This window comes from Procambarus clarkii, chromosome 43 (genome assembly GCF_040958095.1).
Source record: "Procambarus clarkii isolate CNS0578487 chromosome 43, FALCON_Pclarkii_2.0, whole genome shotgun sequence".
Lineage (NCBI taxonomy): Eukaryota > Metazoa > Arthropoda > Malacostraca > Decapoda > Cambaridae > Procambarus > Procambarus clarkii.
This window is the reverse complement of record NC_091192.1, coordinates 10,862,598-10,881,525: the sequence shown is the minus strand read 5'-3', so window position 1 is coordinate 10,881,525 and position 18,928 is coordinate 10,862,598. Positions and strand designations below refer to the sequence as shown.

The 18,928-nt window shown below is 51.8% G+C and overlaps 1 protein-coding gene across 3 annotated transcripts in view; it reads right to left on the bottom strand.

Annotated features, from left to right (window-relative positions):
* Positions 1-18,928, bottom strand: part of LOC123755716 (NFU1 iron-sulfur cluster scaffold homolog, mitochondrial) — a 102,606-nt gene that overhangs the window by 43,752 nt on the left and 39,926 nt on the right. For 2 of the 3 annotated variants that reach the window (XM_069300042.1, XM_045738455.2), the window contains exon 3: positions 5,610-5,741. The exons of the other annotated variant lie outside the window; for it this stretch is intronic. In XM_069300042.1, coding sequence (XP_069156143.1) covers positions 5,610-5,741 — 132 coding nt within the window. The remainder of the gene's footprint in view (positions 1-5,609; positions 5,742-18,928) is intronic. 3 annotated transcript variants of the gene reach the window in all.

The window sequence follows — 18,928 nt, the reverse complement described above, 5'->3', positions numbered from 1 at the left end:
GATGAAAAATAAAAAAACCTCAGAAAACCAGCACTGAATGTAATGAAACGCCATTTTCTGGGCGAGCCCCAGAGGCTCCGTGGAGCTACCGGACTGATATACTCTATAATAGTCTGAAGCTTCAGTCACATGCAATCCTTATGCATACCTGGAACCACGAGAGAGAACCTGGTTCCCTCAGAGAGGCGAAGGGAACAATGGCCTATGAAAGCTCCACTCTTGGAGAGTATATTCATGTCTGCCATCGACCAAGGCTAGGTAGGAGGGAGAGACAGGGACACTGTCCAGGAATTGCAAACCAGACTCAGTCAAGTCCAAACTTGGGACGGAACTAATTGGGACTTCCTCCAGTTCACCAGGAACTTGAACCCGGCGAGCTGGGAAAGAACCAAACCCCTGGCGAGCAGACAAATGGACCGTCAGGAAGCCCATACCAGCCAGTCGTCAAGGTAGGCCATAACCCAAACACCTAGCAGATGAAGACAGGCCAACATGACCTGGGGTATGACGTGTGAAGACGCGAGGTGCCAGATTCAGCCCAAAGGAAAGGCAACAAAAGTGGTGGGAGTCCTCCCTTGGTAGGACTCCAACCAAGCCAGAACCCAAAGTAACAGCTGGACCGAGGGGAAGAGGTACAGGTAACCAGACCTCGTCCAGTCCTGCCGAAGGCGTCCACCGCTACAGCCTCACAGTTGGGGAAGGGCGCTACATAGATTGGAAGATGCCGACACCACGCCGACGCGAACGGGGTCTGTGTCCGGGAGACCGTACACGTCTGGCAGAGCCAACTTAAGGATTCAGCGCCGACCGTCCATTCTGTGGACAGGGGAATTAACCGAGACAGGTCATCCGCGAAAACGTTGGACACTCCCCAGAAATGAATCACACGGAGAACCAAACCCCGAGAAGCCAGCAGACGAGCCACTCGAAGCAACCACCCCAAAAAGGCAAGGACTGAAAAGAACCCCCGCAGTTCAATGAACCACCGGAGAACAGTACGACTGGAGCCGGATGGTCGAACCCCGAGCGACCCGAACCCTCCGAAGCAACATCCATATCACCATGAATTCCCAAACTGTGCTGTGAGCCCGATGGACCCCATCGCTCCTGGTTGGCCTGGTGAGCACTGGTCACAAAGCCCCAGCCATGAGACGATACATCTGTGAACACATCGAGCAAGGGCTCGGGTAGGCGCCAAGGCACGGAACCCTGAAAACCCCGAAGAGGTGGTCATTGACTCAGCAACCAACGCAAGGCCCCCAGAGGACGAACCCAGCGATTGCGAGAGCAGCAGAAGGAACAGCCCCAAACTTCAGGTTTGGCTGAAGCCAAACCCGACCCAGCGAGTAGACCAGCACAGTGAAGTTAAAACTTCCGCACAACTGCTGGAGCAACCGCCAAGTGACCCGGGGAGCCGTAACCAGACACAACACATGATGCACCCCGGCCTGACCAACCAAGCATCAACAACCCACGGCCCCCTCTGGAACGCAGCCGTCTCATTCTTCACCAGAAAAGAGGGAGACGGTTGCAAGCGAACAAAACGACCACTAGAACCAAAAGAGCAGAAACCTCGGCGCCGGAAGAGAGCATGAAGCTCCCCAACCCGACCCCCCCCCCAAGGCCAATGCCAACAGGAAAAGAGCCTTAGAAAAACAATCCCGAACAGAAGGGGCCACAACAAACCGAGGCAAAGAGAGAAACGAGAGCACGCGGTCCAAGGACCAAGACGACTCAGAGAACATTTTGCAAATGCAGATAGGGCAGTATATGTAGTCATGAGTTCTGAGGTACACGTGCTGCACACTGAGCTAAACAATTGAGTCTCGATAACGAGGCAACAATGGTGAAAAGGAAGATGGACTAAAGATGTTAAGATCTCACCAATGGCACAAGAACTACCAGGAGTGGCTCTGTCAAGGCCAAATGATAAGACTACCCCAAATGTGATACCATCTGCAAATATCTTGTGACTGGGAAATGGAGCCATATCAAACCAACCAGGTCCACATATGGTCACTTGAATGTCACAACACAGAAAATGGAAGCTGTAACAAGTTGCCCCCTAATCCAACAAAGATGAGCCAGCACATGAGGCGATATAACACATTCACTCTCACTTGGCCCAGGAGATACACCATACAGCCAAGTTCAGATACCCTAACAGACACACAAAAGTTCTATGGAAATTCCTGCACTTGTTCAGCACTAGTCGGAGAAGGGTGCATAAAGACAACAAGATCAACTCCAAGAGAAAAAGAGAGGCTGCCTTGACCCCACCCAAGTGAGACTGAGCCAGCTCTGGCTGAGACTTCCAGAAAATGACGGAAAAAACAAAGTGGATCGGTATGTTACAAACCAGATTCCTGACCACAGACAAGCTTTGCAACTGGGCATTAAGACAAACAAGTCATCGTAATAGACTGGGTCTCTCCTGAGATGCAACTCAAAAGACAACCACCTGAATCAACTTGGTAAACATCCTAGGCGCCAGGACGCCTTCTGGTATGGGTACATGCCAGAAGGCGTCCTGCAGGTCAAGGGAAACAAGCCTAGCCTGCCACAATACTATATGATTAATCTGAGACATAGTTGTTGTACAGAATGGAGGGCAGGAAATATCAGAGTATATTTTGAGAGTTTTCATACCGTCCCAATAATTTAGATGTTTTATCGTTTCTATGCATGCTGTATCTGTTCTTTGTATTCCCTCTAATTCTGGAATCTCTCCTGCTCTGAAAGGGAAAGTGAGTACTGAGCAGTACTCAAGACAGGACAGCACCAGTGATTTAAATAGTATTAGCATTGCTGTGGGGTCTCTGGATTTCAACATTCACATTTTCCATCCTATCATTTTCTTGGCCGCCACTATATTTGCTCGATTATTTTGACTAAATGTCAGGTCATCAGACATCATAATTCCCGGATCTTTTACATGTTGCTTTCCTTCTAAGAATATGTCTGATTGTGTCCTGTACCCTGTGTTTCGTGCAAGTTCCTCGTTTCCAACTTACATCACCGTTAACCCTTAACATGCTCGGGGTTTAATATCCTGTCATCCCCACAGGCGCATGTCATTTTGAAAAAAAATAAATTATTTTTTCTTTCTAACCTGTTAATTTGTGTTCACTGATCACGGGAAAAATAATAAAAAAATCGTAAGTGGCATATATTGCCCGCTATAGGGCGGGGAAGTCTGGCAAATTATAGGCGCTGACTCAGCGTGCGTCCCAGGAGGTCTGTTGCTCGCAAGCTGTCAGGCTAGAGTTGCCACAAAGAGATAATTACCGAATTATTTCAATGTCTCTGATTGATTTTTCATACTTTTTTTGCTGTAATATTATTCAATAGTGTGTAGTTTGATATATTTATATAATAAAATGAGTGAATCGTTGGTGTACTCAAAAATATGGTGTGCATATTGTTGATTCAATTATGTTCATCAATCAGTGAACAAATACTTTGTTGGTTATTACACTATAAGCACAGGTTATATATAAGTATTTGCATGTTTTGTTCACTATAACGAACTACTAAGTAGCTATTATGAGTCAAAAAGTAATGAGGAGTGACCGCCGTGTACCAGCCAGCCACTCCCGCCCTCCCTCCAGTCATCTGACTCACCCTCATTCTCCTCCCACAATAATGTTTTTGCTATAATTCACTATATACAGACGTTATATATAAGTATCTACATGTTTTGTTCACCATAACTGTACATCTAAGCTTGTATGGTGAGTAAAGGCACAGAGATGTGGCTAGTCACACAGATCGGCGGCCGCCCTCAAGGTCAGACGCACTAATATTTCTCCTCCAACAATACTGTGTGGTGTTATTACGCTATATATCTTATATACAGACGTTATATATAAGTATCTACATGTTTTGTTCACCATAACTGTACATCTAAGCTTTTATGGTGAGTAAAGGCACAGAGATGTGGCTACTCACACAGTCAGCTGATCGGCGGCCGCCCTCAAGGCCAGACGCACTAATATTTCTCCTCCAACAATACTGTGTGGTGTTATTACGCTATATACACACATTATATATAAATATCTACCTGTTTTATTCATCATACTTGTACAAATAAACTGGTATGGTGCCCAGAGACCATCGTGGTAACCAGTAAACAACACCGTCGTCTGCACGGTGGCATCGTGCAGACGACGCCACCGCCCTCACCAAAATGGCGGCTCCAAACATTCTCTTGCTGTTTATACCCTCTATACACACGTTATATATAAGTATCTACATTTGTGTTCACCATAGCGAACCACTAAGCTGGTATGGTGAGTGCAGTCAATAAAAGGTGACCACACACAGTCAAAAGACATTGCCACCACCCTCCCTCCCACAGCATTACACCTCCTTCCATGGCGCACAGCGCTAAATATCACCACAATCCTGCTATTATCAGAACCCTGGTCAGTTTTATCACAGTCAGGGGTCTTCTGTAATAATATCATCGCTACATAATAGCATGAACAAGTATAATTTGGCATTTTTAGGCGATGCTGTGGTCACAAGCTGAACAGCAGTGCTGTTAGCTCATGCTGCGTGCGTCAGGCTTGGTTGCTCACTCAATACTGAGGCCAATAACACCCGGGAGTTTGGCCCACGATTTTTTTAAAAAATGGCGTCTGTTTACAAGAGCCCTGATGAAGGTGTGGTGAACCCCGTGTATCCGCGGGCTGTTTAAATCTTGCGTAGTACTCCAACACATCATATGACGTGATGCGCAGTTTACTGGAACAACGTCCAGCACGTCATATGACGTGATGCGCACTTTAAGGGTTAAACATCATGTTATTTTCCGTTTCCCGATCGAAGACTTTATTTATATCAGCTTGTAGTTTTTCAGTCATCTAAAGAGGAAATTTTCATGCTGATCTTTTACTACCTGCAAAGATTGACACAAAGCTGTGACTAATATTTTTGTCTATATCCGAGATAAGAATGAGAAATAGCAGTGGTACACGGAAAGCTCTGGGGTACAGAGCTTTTTATTGCACTTGAACTTGATCATATATGATTGACTATTACTCTGCAATCTGACAGAAAGTTGAAAATAAAATGCCCCAATTTATCTATTATTCATAATGATCTCATTTTATGGGCTTATGTTAATACGACCCGTCTCTGGGAGTGGATTAAATTCGTAAATGGAGGTACCACTGTATATACATTATAAACAAATATATAAGAGATATGTGCACTGGTGACATCTAGAAGTGATTCTGCATGCATAAGGGGTCATGTCTAGTAGTGGGTTTGCACATACACTGGTCATGTTAAGAAGTTATTCTTAACATGTACTGGTCATGTTAAGAAGTTATTCTTAACGTGTACTAGTCATGTCTAAAGGTGACTAGATGTGTATTGGTCATATCTACAGGTGATTACATGTTCAATGGACATGTCTAAGTGTGGTTCTACATGTGCACGGTCATGTCTAGAGGTGGCTCTGCTGATGGCATATCTAGGAGTGGTTCTTCATGTAGAGGTCATGTCAAGAGGTGCTTCTCCAGGCACACTTTATGAATGGTAAACGAAATGGTGCAAATTTTAGCAAAAGGTACTTATATAAACACACACACTAAAATTACCTTTGTTACAGTGATAAAATCAGTTGATAAGAAAATGCCACAAACCCCTTCAATTCTAAACAACAATTTTGCTAATGGTGATTTCTGAGCTGCAGTTATGCTCGTGAAGTTTGCAGTTCCCGACTCCAGCACCTGCAATGTAGTAGTGATTTATCACAATATGGCAGTTATTATAAATAATGTTTGTGCCTGTATATAATACAAAATTTTGCACAACAAATTAAAAAAAACCAGCGTTGAATGTAATGAAACGCCATTTTCTGGGTGAGACCCGGAGGCTCCCCGGAGCTTTACCGGCTGATATGCTAATGTCAGACTTTGGCATCAGTCATGTGTATGGAGTTCTAGGGCCTACCAGGGACCACGAGCCAGAACCTGGCCCCCTCAGAGAGGCAAGGGGAGCAATGGCCTATAGAAACCCCCGTGTGGTTGGAAGCATTCTATGTCTGCCATCGACCGGGTCAAGCATCCAGAAAGGTAAGCATTCCAAAACAAACCCCTATTCTGGTGAAAATTGCTACCTAAGCCGAACTAGTGGATAGAACTCTTCAACAGAAAACAAGGAAACTAGTATGACGTCATACATCACCGCGCCGCTGTCTGCGCAGCTCCCCCCTCCCCGAGAGGGGGAAGGGGGAGCCCCAGACCTCCCACGCCGGCTATCCACCCATCAGTTCTGAGGCTGGATGTCAAAACACACGAAAAACGCCGACCGGAGGGAGGGAGGGTTGCCGGGGAGCCTCCGGGTCTCACCCAGAAAATGGCGTTTCATTACATTCAACGCTGGTTTTCTGGGGGGAGCCCCGTCGGCTCCCCGGAGCTAACTACCCACAGAGGAAGGTCAAAGGGACAAAACCGGGAGGCGGACACCACGCACCCCCCAAGGAGGCGAGACAACCGGCAGCAAACGCCAACCCAAGGCGCCACAGCCCCGAAAATCCCGGGAACAACACGAGAACCACGAGCAGCAAGGCCCCTGCACGAACACCAAAAATCCATGCCCGAAAGACTGCAAGGCCACGTCGCCCAGACGGCAGCGAGAGCAGCGAAGCCACGAACGCCACAGGCATGAGGGAAGAACAAAGGCAGCTTAGCCGCAAGAACACGGCTGACCACCCGGGACACCATCACCTGCGAACCGGGAAGAACAGAACCGGATCAACGCAAAACGCGCTCCGGACCCAAACGCCGTGGCACGCAAACAACAGCGGAGGGCCGCCACTGAACACAAAAACGACACACCCCCGGCCCAACCAACGAAGCACCAACAAACCCTGGACCCCTCCAGAATGCAGCAGCCCCACCCCGCGCCAGAAAAGATGGAGACTGCTGCCATCAAACAACCAAAACGCTAAAACCGAAGGAGCAAGAAAACTCAGCGAACCGACCCCCAGAGGCAAAGGCCCAAAGGAAAGAGCCGACGAAAAAACACACCAGAACTGAAGGGTCACTACCAACCGAGGAGAAGATAGAGCACGCTGACCAGAGACCAGGATGGTGCAAGCGGCGCACGAACAGGCCGGAGGTGAAACGACGCACAAGACAGCTGACTAACGGTGCAGAAGCAACACCAAGACCGAAAGCAAGCTGAAGCGGCTCCGCCTGCGCCGCACGAAAAGAGGCGACAGTATGTGGCAAGACGACGGCCCCCAACCCCCACTAGAAAACCAAGCCGAGAGTAAACCAAGCTAACAAGAGTAACCACCTAAGAAGGGACAGGAAAAGGAAGGACCGCCAAAATACCCATACTGCCGCCAAGAGAAGCACGCAGGTGGGACACCTACCACGAAGCCACCCGACCACCAACCGGAGGCGAGACCACGAGGCAGAACATAAGCAGCCCCGACAAGGCCCCCCCGAGCCCAGGAAAAAGGTGGAGCCGCGAGAAGATCTCAGGCGCGACCGCCGAAACCCAGGCGGCACAAGGAGATGGAACGTCTGCCGAACAGAAAAACTCCCCAAAGCATGCAAGCCCGCCAGGAGTTCAGAAACGACGGGTCCGACGCGAGACATCGCAAGAAACCCCCCCCCCCCCAAAAAAAAAAAAAAAACCGGCAGGGCAAGCTAGGAAAACCAAAGAAGGCGGAAGGGTCGCCGCCAGAACAGGACCCGAACCAAGGGGCACGAACAACTGCAATAGACCGAGACAAAGAAGCACATCACAGGACACAGGCTGACCAACGCCTAAGAACACACGCAGAACATCCCTGCTGCAGAGGAGGCAGGGAGAAAGAGCAGAAGCACAAAAAACCCCAGGAGAACAACCAGGGGTGGACAATCAGGCAGGGACAAAAACCCCACGCAATCCCAGGCACAAAACGACAGCAAAGTGCCACTCCACAACCGGACACAGGAACAAGGACACGCCACCGTGAAACACGGTACCAATGCACACGTGCAGCAGCAGCAACAGGCACTACTGCAACATGCAACATGTAAATAGCAACTCCCCTCTGCAAAGGCAGAGAACGGAGCAGGCAGACCCCAGACAGGGCCAACGGAGACACGACAAAACCCTGCAGGCCCAGAAACCTGCAGCAGGTGACCAACGGCGGAGAAACCCCGCTCGATACCTGCTGGATGAGGTACTGGGAGCTCTTTTACACCTGAAGCCCGGCCCAAGGTCAGGCCAGACCGGCCAGAGGATGGCCCACCAGGCAGCTGCTAGGAGTAGTCCACCGGCCCACATACCCCCACAACCAGGACGGGCCGGAACTGCCATACGAAAACAGGCCAGTGCGCCCTGGAAGTCCACGGACGAACCAGCAAGAAGGCTTATGCTCGCAAGTAGGTCGTGTAACAAGCACAGACCACTGATGGTAATACAGTGTTCCCCAAAAGTGCCAATAGCACCACTGCACTCCACTGGTACTATCCCGCAAGTTCTACCAGATAGGCGGGACCCAAGAGCCAGAGCTCAAATCCTGCAAGCACAGCCAGGAGCCTCACCAGGTGAGTACAGAACCAACCCTACAACCCTCACACCTCACAACATTAAAAAAGGAGGGTCCCCTGAATGACTCCAGCATGGGTTGGACATGCACATGAGGGGGACAGGAAGGGGTGATAAAGGGACAGTCACTGGTGTGCGAACGGTCTCAGTCGTACAAAAATATACCTAAATAAAGACAGGTATATAAACACCGCCGCATCCAGCGCCCGGCCAAAAGACGCCAGACCGCAGAAACTCACCTGGCGAATGGTGGCACGAACTTGACACGACTCAACCGTGCCCAGAAGAACTTGGGAGCACCGCCAGGTGAAGTCGCCAGAGCTGGACCCTGCCGGACCCGCAGGAGAGGCGAAGGAGGCGGTCCACACCCATGACACAGGGAAAACCGCGGTGTCCTCCCCACAACTGGGAACCAGGACACCCCCGGCGCGAAGGGGCACATACCGCAGCCAGGGAGAAGAACGAGAGGCGAAGCACTGTAGCAAAAAAGGCCGCAAAACCCCAGCACTGAAACACCGCCCAGACCAAAACAAACTCCACGGCGCATGCGCATAACACGCTGGCCGAACTGCACACCCTCCCTGCGGGAAGGCACCAGCCAGGACTACAGCACGAGAAAAGTAGCCAAAAGAGGAAGCAGGAACAATAAAACCGGCCAAAGAAGCAAAGAGCCCAAAAAAGGAACCCAACCGGGCGACAAGTAGCCCAACCGGGCGACAAGTAGCCCAACAGGGCGACAAGTAGCCCAACAGGGCGACAAGTAGCCCAAAAGGGCGACAAGTACGAGGAGCCGACAGACGTTCCAATAATGCGGGAAGTAGCGAAAAACCTTCCCGTACCCTCGAGAACACAGAAGCCAACACTAGTTCCGAAGGCACACACGAAGGCGCAGGCGCACCCGAGATCAGAAGTCACGCAGAACCCCATCGAACGGGGAAACATGACAAAAACACAGTCCCAAAAAGGGGGGGAGGAAACATCCACCCACAGGACGGAACCAACCGACTCAAAGGCCAAGGAACCGAGCTCGGGGAGGGGCCGACGTCCAACAGCACGTACGGCGAGTGGGGAGGAAAACCCCACTCCGCATAACCACAAGCCCCGCCTAGAGGGGGATAAAAACCCCCACGGGGTCTAACGGGGCCAAGGCCCCCCCAAGTCAGCCCCTCCCCAGCCCCGGGAACCTACACGACAGGCCCCGGGGCCGAGCCGTTCCCCCAAAGCCCCGGCCGTACCAGAAAACCGGGGCAGCCGTGAAAACACTAAGGAAGGGAGCCCACTGGCAGACTCATACAACACGGCTGGAGGAACAGGCCCAAATGCCCCCGTCACTACCCCGGAAGGGGAATTCCCCGAGACTGCCCGAGTCTCAACACCACCAAAAACCCCGCCCCGAACCAACAGACGGTAAGGAACCGGATGCATGCAGGAAGGGTGAACCAGGGGAAAGACAAGGGGGCGTGGATGGAACCGAAGCAACCAACACCCCCAAGTCCCAAAACGAACTACAACGGGGCAGCCCCGGGGCTCCCGGGGAGGAAACCACGAGAACGTTGCCACCACCAAGGCTCAAGTGCAACGCCCCTGCTGCCCGCACCCGCTTTGTTAGCACAACTGGGTAACCGAGCCACAACGAGCAACCAAACTCGCAGGACTCCGGGTCGAAGGTGTCACCGACCCCACAGGCAGCAGACGGAGGCAAAACAGAGAGTCACCCAGAGAAAAAAGGTGAGAGCAACCCTCAAACTCGCTGGAAGCGAGGGGGGGACTCTGGGGTCACACCCATCGGACCCGCGCGCCCCCAGGGGTTTCCCAGGGTCCCGAGCGTTTACTTTAAGAGGACTCGCGCTCAGGTAATCCCAGGCAGGGTACTGCCAACCGGCACCCAAAGCTACCAAACAACTTTCTAAGAGCTGAACCCCCGGGACGTGTACACTCACGGGGACCTAGCAGGGGGGTACCACCAGAAAATACTCAGAACACGAGGGACACAAGGGGCAAGAACGAAGGCAGACCCCCCCACCAGGTAGATAAACAAAAGGAAAAAGAAAACCCCGCAAGAGGACAGCGTACCCAAGCGGAACAGAGCCGGCCGCTATGATTGGTAAAGACAAGCTGCACAGTACCCCGCGCCCCACCAGTGCAAACACTGCCCTTTACTCTAATGCGAACAAGGGGAGACAGAACACCCGAGCACACAAAGAGCGGCCGAAAACCAAGCAGTAAACGGCCAAGCAGGGGCAGGACCCAAGGAACTTGTGGAAGGTGGCCCCAAGCCCCAAGGGCAGTACTTACAGGGCACCTAGGGAAGGGAACCCTAGGCGCATGCAGCCCGAGTACTGAAGAATCACTCCCGGCTCACGCACCACCTAGAAAACAGACACCACACTCTAGGTACAGTGCTGAAACAACCACTGGAGCCGGAGCACATAACCATTGCCTATAGCATCAGCCGAAGAACTGATGGGTGGATAGCCGGCGTGGGAGGTCTGGGGCTCCCCCTTACCCCTCCCGGGGAGGGGGGAGCTGTGCAGACAGCGGCGCGGTGACGTATGACGTCATACTAGTTTCCTTGTTTTCTGTTGAAGAGTTCTATCCACTAGTTCGGCTTAGGTAGCAATTTTCACCAGAATAGGGGTTTGTTTTGGAATGCTTACCTTTCTGGATGCTTGACCCGGTCGATGGCAGACATAGAATGCTTCCAACCACACGGGGGGTTTCTATAGGCCATTGCTCCCCTTGCCTCTCTGAGGGGGCCAGGTTCTGGCTCGTGGTCCCCGGTAGGCCCTAGAACTCCATACACATGACTGATGCCAAAGTCTGACATTAGCATATCAGCCGGTAAAGCTCCGGGGAGCCGACGGGGCTCCCCCCAGAAAAAACGGTTGAATGTAATGAAACGCCATTTTCTGGGTGAGTCCCGGAGGCTCCCTGGAGCTATCCATGGATACAGGTTTGGCTGAAGCCAAACCCTGATATGGATACCCAAACTATTTTGCATCAGTCGATGTGGGTGGAGTTCTAGGCCTACCGGGGACCACGAGCCAGAACCTGGCCCCCTCATAAAGGCACAAGGAGCAATGGCTCATAGAAATGCACATGTGATTTGGAGCATTCTATATCTGCCATTGACCGGGACAGGCACCCAGAAAGGTAAGCGCCACAAAACAAACCCCTATTCTGGTTAACAACGAAATACATCAAACAAGTGGACAGAATTCCCCAAAGGAAAAACGAGCAAACAAGCATGACGTCACACAAGCCGCGCCGCATGTCTGTGCAGCTCCCCCCTCCCCGGGAGGGGAAAGGGAAGCCCCAGACCTTCGCGCCAGCGATCCTCAGCCTAGTTCTGAAGCTGGATATCAAAAATGCAAAAAACCACCAGCTGGAGGAAGGGAGGGTTGTCGGGGAGCCTCCGGGACTCGCCCAGAAAATGGTGTTTCATTACATTCAACGCTGGTTTTCTGGGGGGAGCCCTTATGGCTCCCCAGAGCTACCTCACAAAAGATGAAAACAGGGGGAACATCCGGGAGGCGGTCGGTGCTCACACTACAACACGAAGTCGAGACAACAGGCTGCAACAGCCGACCCAAATCGACTATAGGCCCAATAGGCCCAGGAACGCACATGAACAAGCTCACAGTGATGTTCTTGCACCAGTGATGTTTATTGTGTACATAAATGATCTACCAGTTGGTATACAGAATTATATGAACATGTTTGCTGATGATGCTAAGATAATAGGAAGGATAAGAAATTTAGATGACTGTCATGCCCTTCAAGAAGACCTGGACAAAATAAGTATATGGAGCACCACTTGGCAAATGGAATTTAATGTTAATAAATGTCATGTTATGGAATGTGGAATAGGAGAACATAGACCCCACACAACCTATATATTATGTGAGAAATCTTTAAAGAATTCTGATAAAGAAAGAGATCTAGGAGTGGTTCTAGATAGAAAACTATCACCTGAGGACCACATAAAGAATATTGTGCAAGGAGCCTATGCTATGCTTTCTAACTTCAGAATTGCATTTAAATACATGGATGGCGATATACTAAAGAAATTGTTCATGACTTTTGTTAGGCCAAAGCTAGAATATGCAGCTGTTGTGTGGTGCCCATATCTTAAGAAGCACATCAACAAACTGGAAAAGGTGCAAAGACATGCTACTAAGTGGCTCCCAGAACTGAAGGGCAAGAGCTACGAGGAGAGGTTAGAAGCATTAAATATGCCAAAACTAGAAGACAGAAGAAAAAGAGGTGATATGATCACTACATACAAAATAGTAACAGGAATTGATAAAATCGACAGGGAAGACTTCCTGAGACCTGGAATTTCAAGAACAAGAGGTCATAGATTTAAACTAGCTAAACACAGATGCCGAAGAAATATAAGAAAATTCACCTTCGCAAATAGAGTGGTAGACGGTTGGAACAAGTTAAGTGAGAAGGTGGTGGAGGCCAAGACCGTCAGTAGTTTCAAAGCGTTATATGACAAAGAGTGCTGGGAAGACGGGACACCACGAGTGTAGCTCTCATCCTGTAACTACACTTAGGTAATTACACTTAGGTAATTACAGCCAGGACCCAGCGCAACCACCAAAATAACCTGTGGCCAAATGTCAGCCCAAGACATGCCACCCAAGACAGCAGCAAACCTACGAACGTCAAGGGCACAGGGAGAGACTGCAGGCCGGCTAGACAGAAGGACCCAGTGGACGACCGGAGAGACTCAAGCCCGAGAACAGGGAAGGGAAACCGGATCAACTCAAAGCACAGCCCGGCCGAGAAGCCGAGGCGTGCAAAGAACGGCAGTGAGCCACAACCGGACACAAAAAGAAGCACCCCGGCCCAAAAACCAAGCAGCAACAACCCCAGGAACCCCTCTGGAACTGAAGGGGCCACAATAAACAGAAGGGAAGAGAGAAAAGAGCACCCTGTCCCAGAGCAGGACGGCTCAGGTGGTGCATGAGCAGGCCAGAGGCAAACGACACCCGAGACAACCCGCAAACAGTGCAGAAGTAGCAATAAAACCGGAGCAATCCGAAGCGGCTCCGCCAGTGCTGCACGAAACAGGGCGACGGTATGCGGCCAGAAGATGGCCCTGAACTACCACAAGAGGAGGACAAGACCACGACAACAAAGAGTGCAGTACACCTACGAAGAGACCAAAAGAAAATGAAGAACCGCCAGAAAAACCCCATACTGCCGCCAAGACAAACCATGCAGGTGGTACACATTCAAAAAATGTGTACCACCTGATCACCAACCAGATGATGAGAGACTCGAGTCAAAAGTACCAGACCAGAAGACTCGAGAAGAAGACCGAACCAGCCCCGACACAGATCGGCCCAATCACGTAAAAGAGGCAGAACTATGGGAAAACTCCCGGGTGCGGACACCAAGCAAGACGGAAAGGAACCAAGGCTATCAAGGAACCAAAAGGAACGACTGCCAGGGAACCAGGAACCCAAACCTGGTGAGCCAGGAAAGAACCAACCTGGCCAAGTAGACACGACCCGTCTGGGAGGCAACCCCCGGGACCTTTGAAAGAACAAGAAGCCGCTGCTTGCAGACATCATTATGGTCTGAAATGCACATAAGGGAGCCAGGCACTGAACGACGGGCAATGAATAAGCATCCAGAGTCCTGGCCGACAAGGCACCATATCGCAAAATCTCACCTGGAAAGCAGGGGCATCAACGGGCCATGACACAGCGTGGCCGTGTCGTGGCCCGGGAGCATGGCAAGTAGAGCATGACCAGAGATTTGTGTGCCAAGAGCAGTCGAGAGGTGGAGAGGCGGAGGTGGTGCCACAGCTAGCCACCCTTCACACATAAGTAGAGAAGTAACTACAGTAGTTGTTACCCCACACAAAACCCAGAACAACCCCAAGAACCAGGGGTTGATGACTGGACAGATAAGACGAGCGAGAGCAGTGTATAAACCGGGAGAAAGTGCGCTGAACACCAACACACACACACTCACACCGAACAGAACAAAACAATCACCCACGGCGCAAGCGCAGGACACACGAGGTCTGGGCTGCACCACTCTACCCCCGGGGAGGGTGCCAACAAGGAATATGGAACCATCAATAGGAATGGCTAGACAAAGGACAGAAAGAAGCGACAATTATAATCGGAAACAGCATCGAAAGAGAAAATTGGACGGAAGAGTACCAACAAGTCCTCGAAGGGACTGGAGGTAAGCCCCACCGGAAGGCAACAGGCTGTAGCGAGTAAACATATACTCGTTCCATTATATCATCATCTTAATGGCATAACTAATTACACAAGCTATAATCCTATCCCTATATACAGGTAACGGTTTTTCCACCCTCCTATCTTACTGTGAGGTGTAGTAACCGTATATAAGCCAGCGATTTGAGAATAGCAAACCAGTACAATCTCCAGTCAAGAATGTAGTACTCGGTGTGGGCAGTTCTAATCGACCCAAGACGCTACAGCTTCGACACAGAGCAGACAGCAGACTACGACCGCATCTAGCTACAACGCTCTCGCTCCCCGAGTTCAGACACTCGCAATTCCCAATCAAGCCGCCACGCTCTCCCGCATAGAGCTCCACGACTCCGGCCTCACTCAGCTCTCTGCTCTGCTCCAGGCTTCGTCTCAATGTCTCCGACACTGCTGTACCCAGGACTACTAAATAAATATAAAACTCACTAAACACTGTGTATCTAATCTACCCAACAACGTAACATAAACGTGCATTACAAGGCATTCCAACAATGCACCCAATAGTATCCATGACCAAAAGATATGCAGGACCCAAGAAGACACGGAATGAACCTGAGAAAGGGGCTGATGCCCAAAAGCAACTCGTACGCAGAGGAGGGAAAAGAAAAACCCCACTCCTAGTTACAGTAAGCCCAGCTTGGAAGGTCGGAAAACCCAGGCGGGGTCCAACGGGGCCCAAGGCTCCCAAGTCAGCCCCTCCCAAACCCTGGAAACCCCCATGTCAGAGCCCGGCGGCGAGTCGTCCTCCAAAGCCCCGGCTTCAAGAAAAAGCTGGGCAGCCGAAAAGGCAGAAGAGAGCGGGCCCACTGGTCAGACCCTGGAGCGACGGCTGAAGGAACAGACTCGAATGCCTCCGACGCAACCCCGGAAGGGGCCACTCCCAAAACTGCTCGTGTCTCAAACCTCAAAACCCTGCCCCGACCCCGAAGCCCTCAGATGCCTAGGAGCTGGAAGGGGGGAACCGAACGAACCACACCAGGGGAAGAACGAGGGGGCATGGACTGAAACAAGGCCGACGCGACCAACACCCCTGAGACCAGCTCCTGAGAAGAAAAAACCAGCGTTGAATGTAATGAAACATCATTTTCTGGGTGAGACCAGGAGGCTCCCTGGAGCTATACAGGTTGATATATTAATGTCAGACTTTGGCATGTCATGTGTATGGAGTTCTTTGGGCCTACAGGGGACTATGGCCAGAACCTGGGCCCCCTCAGAGAGGCAAGGGAAGCAATGGCCTATAGAAGCCCCTTTGTGGTTGCAAGCATTCTATGTCTGCCATCGACCGGATCAGGCAACCAGAAAGTTAAGCACCCTAAAACAAATCCCTATTCTGGTGAAAATATTGCTACCAAAAGCCAAACAAGTGGATAGAACTCCCCTAAACGAAACGAGCAAACGATCATGACGTCACACGTCGCCGCGCAGCTGTCTGCGCAGCTCCCCCCTCCCCGGGAGTGGGAAGGGGTAGACCCAGACCCCACACGCCGGCTATCCAGCCTTAGTTCTTAGGATGGATGTCAAAACACGTGAAAAACCGCTGACCGGGGGGAGAAAATGGCGTTTCATTACATTTAACACTGGTTTTTTTGGGGGGAGCCCCTTCAGCTCCCCGGAGCTAACTACCCAGAGGAAAAATGTAGGGACTTACGCGGAAGGCGGTCGCTGCTCACTCCTCAACTCGAAGTCAAGACAACTGGCTGCAACCGCTGACCCAAAGCAACACAGGCCTGGCTAGGCCCAGGAACGTTCACGAGATAACAAGCAGCCAGGACCCTGTATGACCGCAAAAATCCCCGCGCCCGAATGTCAGCCCAGGACATATTGCCAAAGACGACGGCAAGAGCCACGAACTTGCGAATGTCATGGGCACGGGGATAGACCGCAGGCTGGCTAGCCTTAACAATCCTGCGGACGACTTGGGAGACCCGCACCTGCGAACAGGGAAACCATATCAACCCAAAGCGCGTCTACAGACAAAGAAGCCAAAGCGCGCAAATAACGGCAGAGAGCTGCAACCGGGCACAAAACATGATGCACCCCCGGCCTGACCAATCAAGCATCAACAACCCAAGGACCCCTCCGGAAAGCAGCAGTCTCATTCTTCGCCAGAAAAGAAGGAGACGGCTGCAGACGGACAAACCTATCACCCCGACCGAAGGAGCAGAATCCCTTGCGCCGGAGGAGAGCATGAAGCTCACCAACCCGACCCCCAGAGGCTAATGCAACAGGAAAAGAGCCTTCGAGAAACAATCCTGAACTGAAGGGGCCACAACAAACCGAGGAGAAGAAAAAAGAAGAGAGCACCCTGTCCAAAGACCAGGATGGCTCAGGCGGCGCATAAGCAGGCCAGAGGTGAAACAACGCCCGAGACAGCTTGCGAAACGGCGCAGACGTAACATCAATACCGAAAGTAAGCTGAAGCGGCTCTGCCCTGGAGCCCCTCAGAAACAGGGGCTCCCGGGATCACAGCCACAGGAGAGACTTCAGAGGGAGAGACAAGGAAGCAGTTCGAGAGTCCCACACAAGGCCCAGCCAGGTCCGAACCTGGGAGGGAACCAGATGGGACTTCCTTCAGTTCACTAAGAACCCGAACCCGGGCGAGCTAAGAAAGAACCAAATCCCTGGCCAGCAGACAAGAGGACTGGCTGGGAGCCCAAACCAGCCAGTCGTCGAGGTAGGCAAACACCTGAATATCTAACAGACGCAGACGGGCCACCACGACCTGTGTAAGGCATGTGAACACGCAAGGTGCCAGATTCAACCCGAACGGGAGAACACGAAAGCGGTAACCTCGATGCCACACAACAAAACCGACCTGGTCCCAGAGCCTCGGATGAATCAGGAGATACTAATAAGCGTCCGGGTCCAACAGGGGCTAAACCTGGGACAGCGTAGTCATCCGAAAGGAGGGGCAAAGAACCCAGGGGTTCAGACGGGAAAAGTCCAGAATGAACCGCAGGTCCATGCAATCCCGTTTCGGGACCAGAAACAGACGGGAAACCCATCTGAGGGACGTCGTCATTTCGACCACACCCAAGAGAACCCAATCCAAGATGACCTGACAGAGTGCAGGGAAAGAGGCCTGCCCCACCAGCCCCGAACACCCTGAAAGGGGGGGGGGGGAGCACACAACGCCACCGAAGGCCGGAAGGAACAACCCGAAAAGTCCACGAATCATGGGCTTTTCACCAGACGTGAGCGAACAGCGCAAGCATCCCCCCATCGCTCAGTCAATGGGGCGAACCGTGAAAGGGCCGGCTTCCCTTACGAGACCCTGAACCTCGCACAGAGCGAACAGCGCACTGGCCAGACGAAAGCGGGTCCGAAGGTGGAGCGGAACCCCAACCCGGCACCAGTGGCCTACCACGATGAGAGGAACCTGAGCCCCTGGCATGACCCTTCCGGGAAGACCCACCATGGGCCACCATGGGCCACCATGGGAGCCGGTCGGCCGAGCGGACAGCACACTGGAATTGTGATCCTGTGGTTCCGGGTTCAATCCCGGGCGCCGGCGAGAAACAATGGGCAGAGTTTCTTTCACCCTATGCCCCTGTTACCTAGCAGTAAATAGGTACCTGGGTGTTAGTCAACTGTCACGGGCTGCTTCTTGGGGGTGGAGGCCTGGTCGAGGACCGGGCCGCGGGGACACTAAAGCCTCGAAATCATCTCAAGATAACCTCAAGATGGGACCCCCGGAGAAGCAACAAGTCCAACATAGGATGGCAAGAAGCCGAAGCAGCCTGAATATACTGTGCTACAGCTGAATCCTCAAACAGCAGAGGACAAAAAGGCGAAGACATCCTCAGAGCTAAGGCCCAAGCAGATTCCAGAGGAGGCAAGCACCGCCTGCCGACACGCGAGCCGGGAAGCATAAAACAGGGAAACCGCATCCTGCAAGATCGGCGCAGAAAGCTTCAGCAAGGCAACCGACGAGCGAGCCACAGAGGCCAAGGCGCCAGAACCAGGAACAGCCCCAAGTGCCTCCACATCCTCCACGAGCCAGTCCAAAGACAGCTCCAGGAGGGAAAAGAAACACAAGGCCGAAGCCAAGAGACCCCGGGCACGCAAGTCCTCAGCCACCAGCGCAGTCGAAAGGGAGG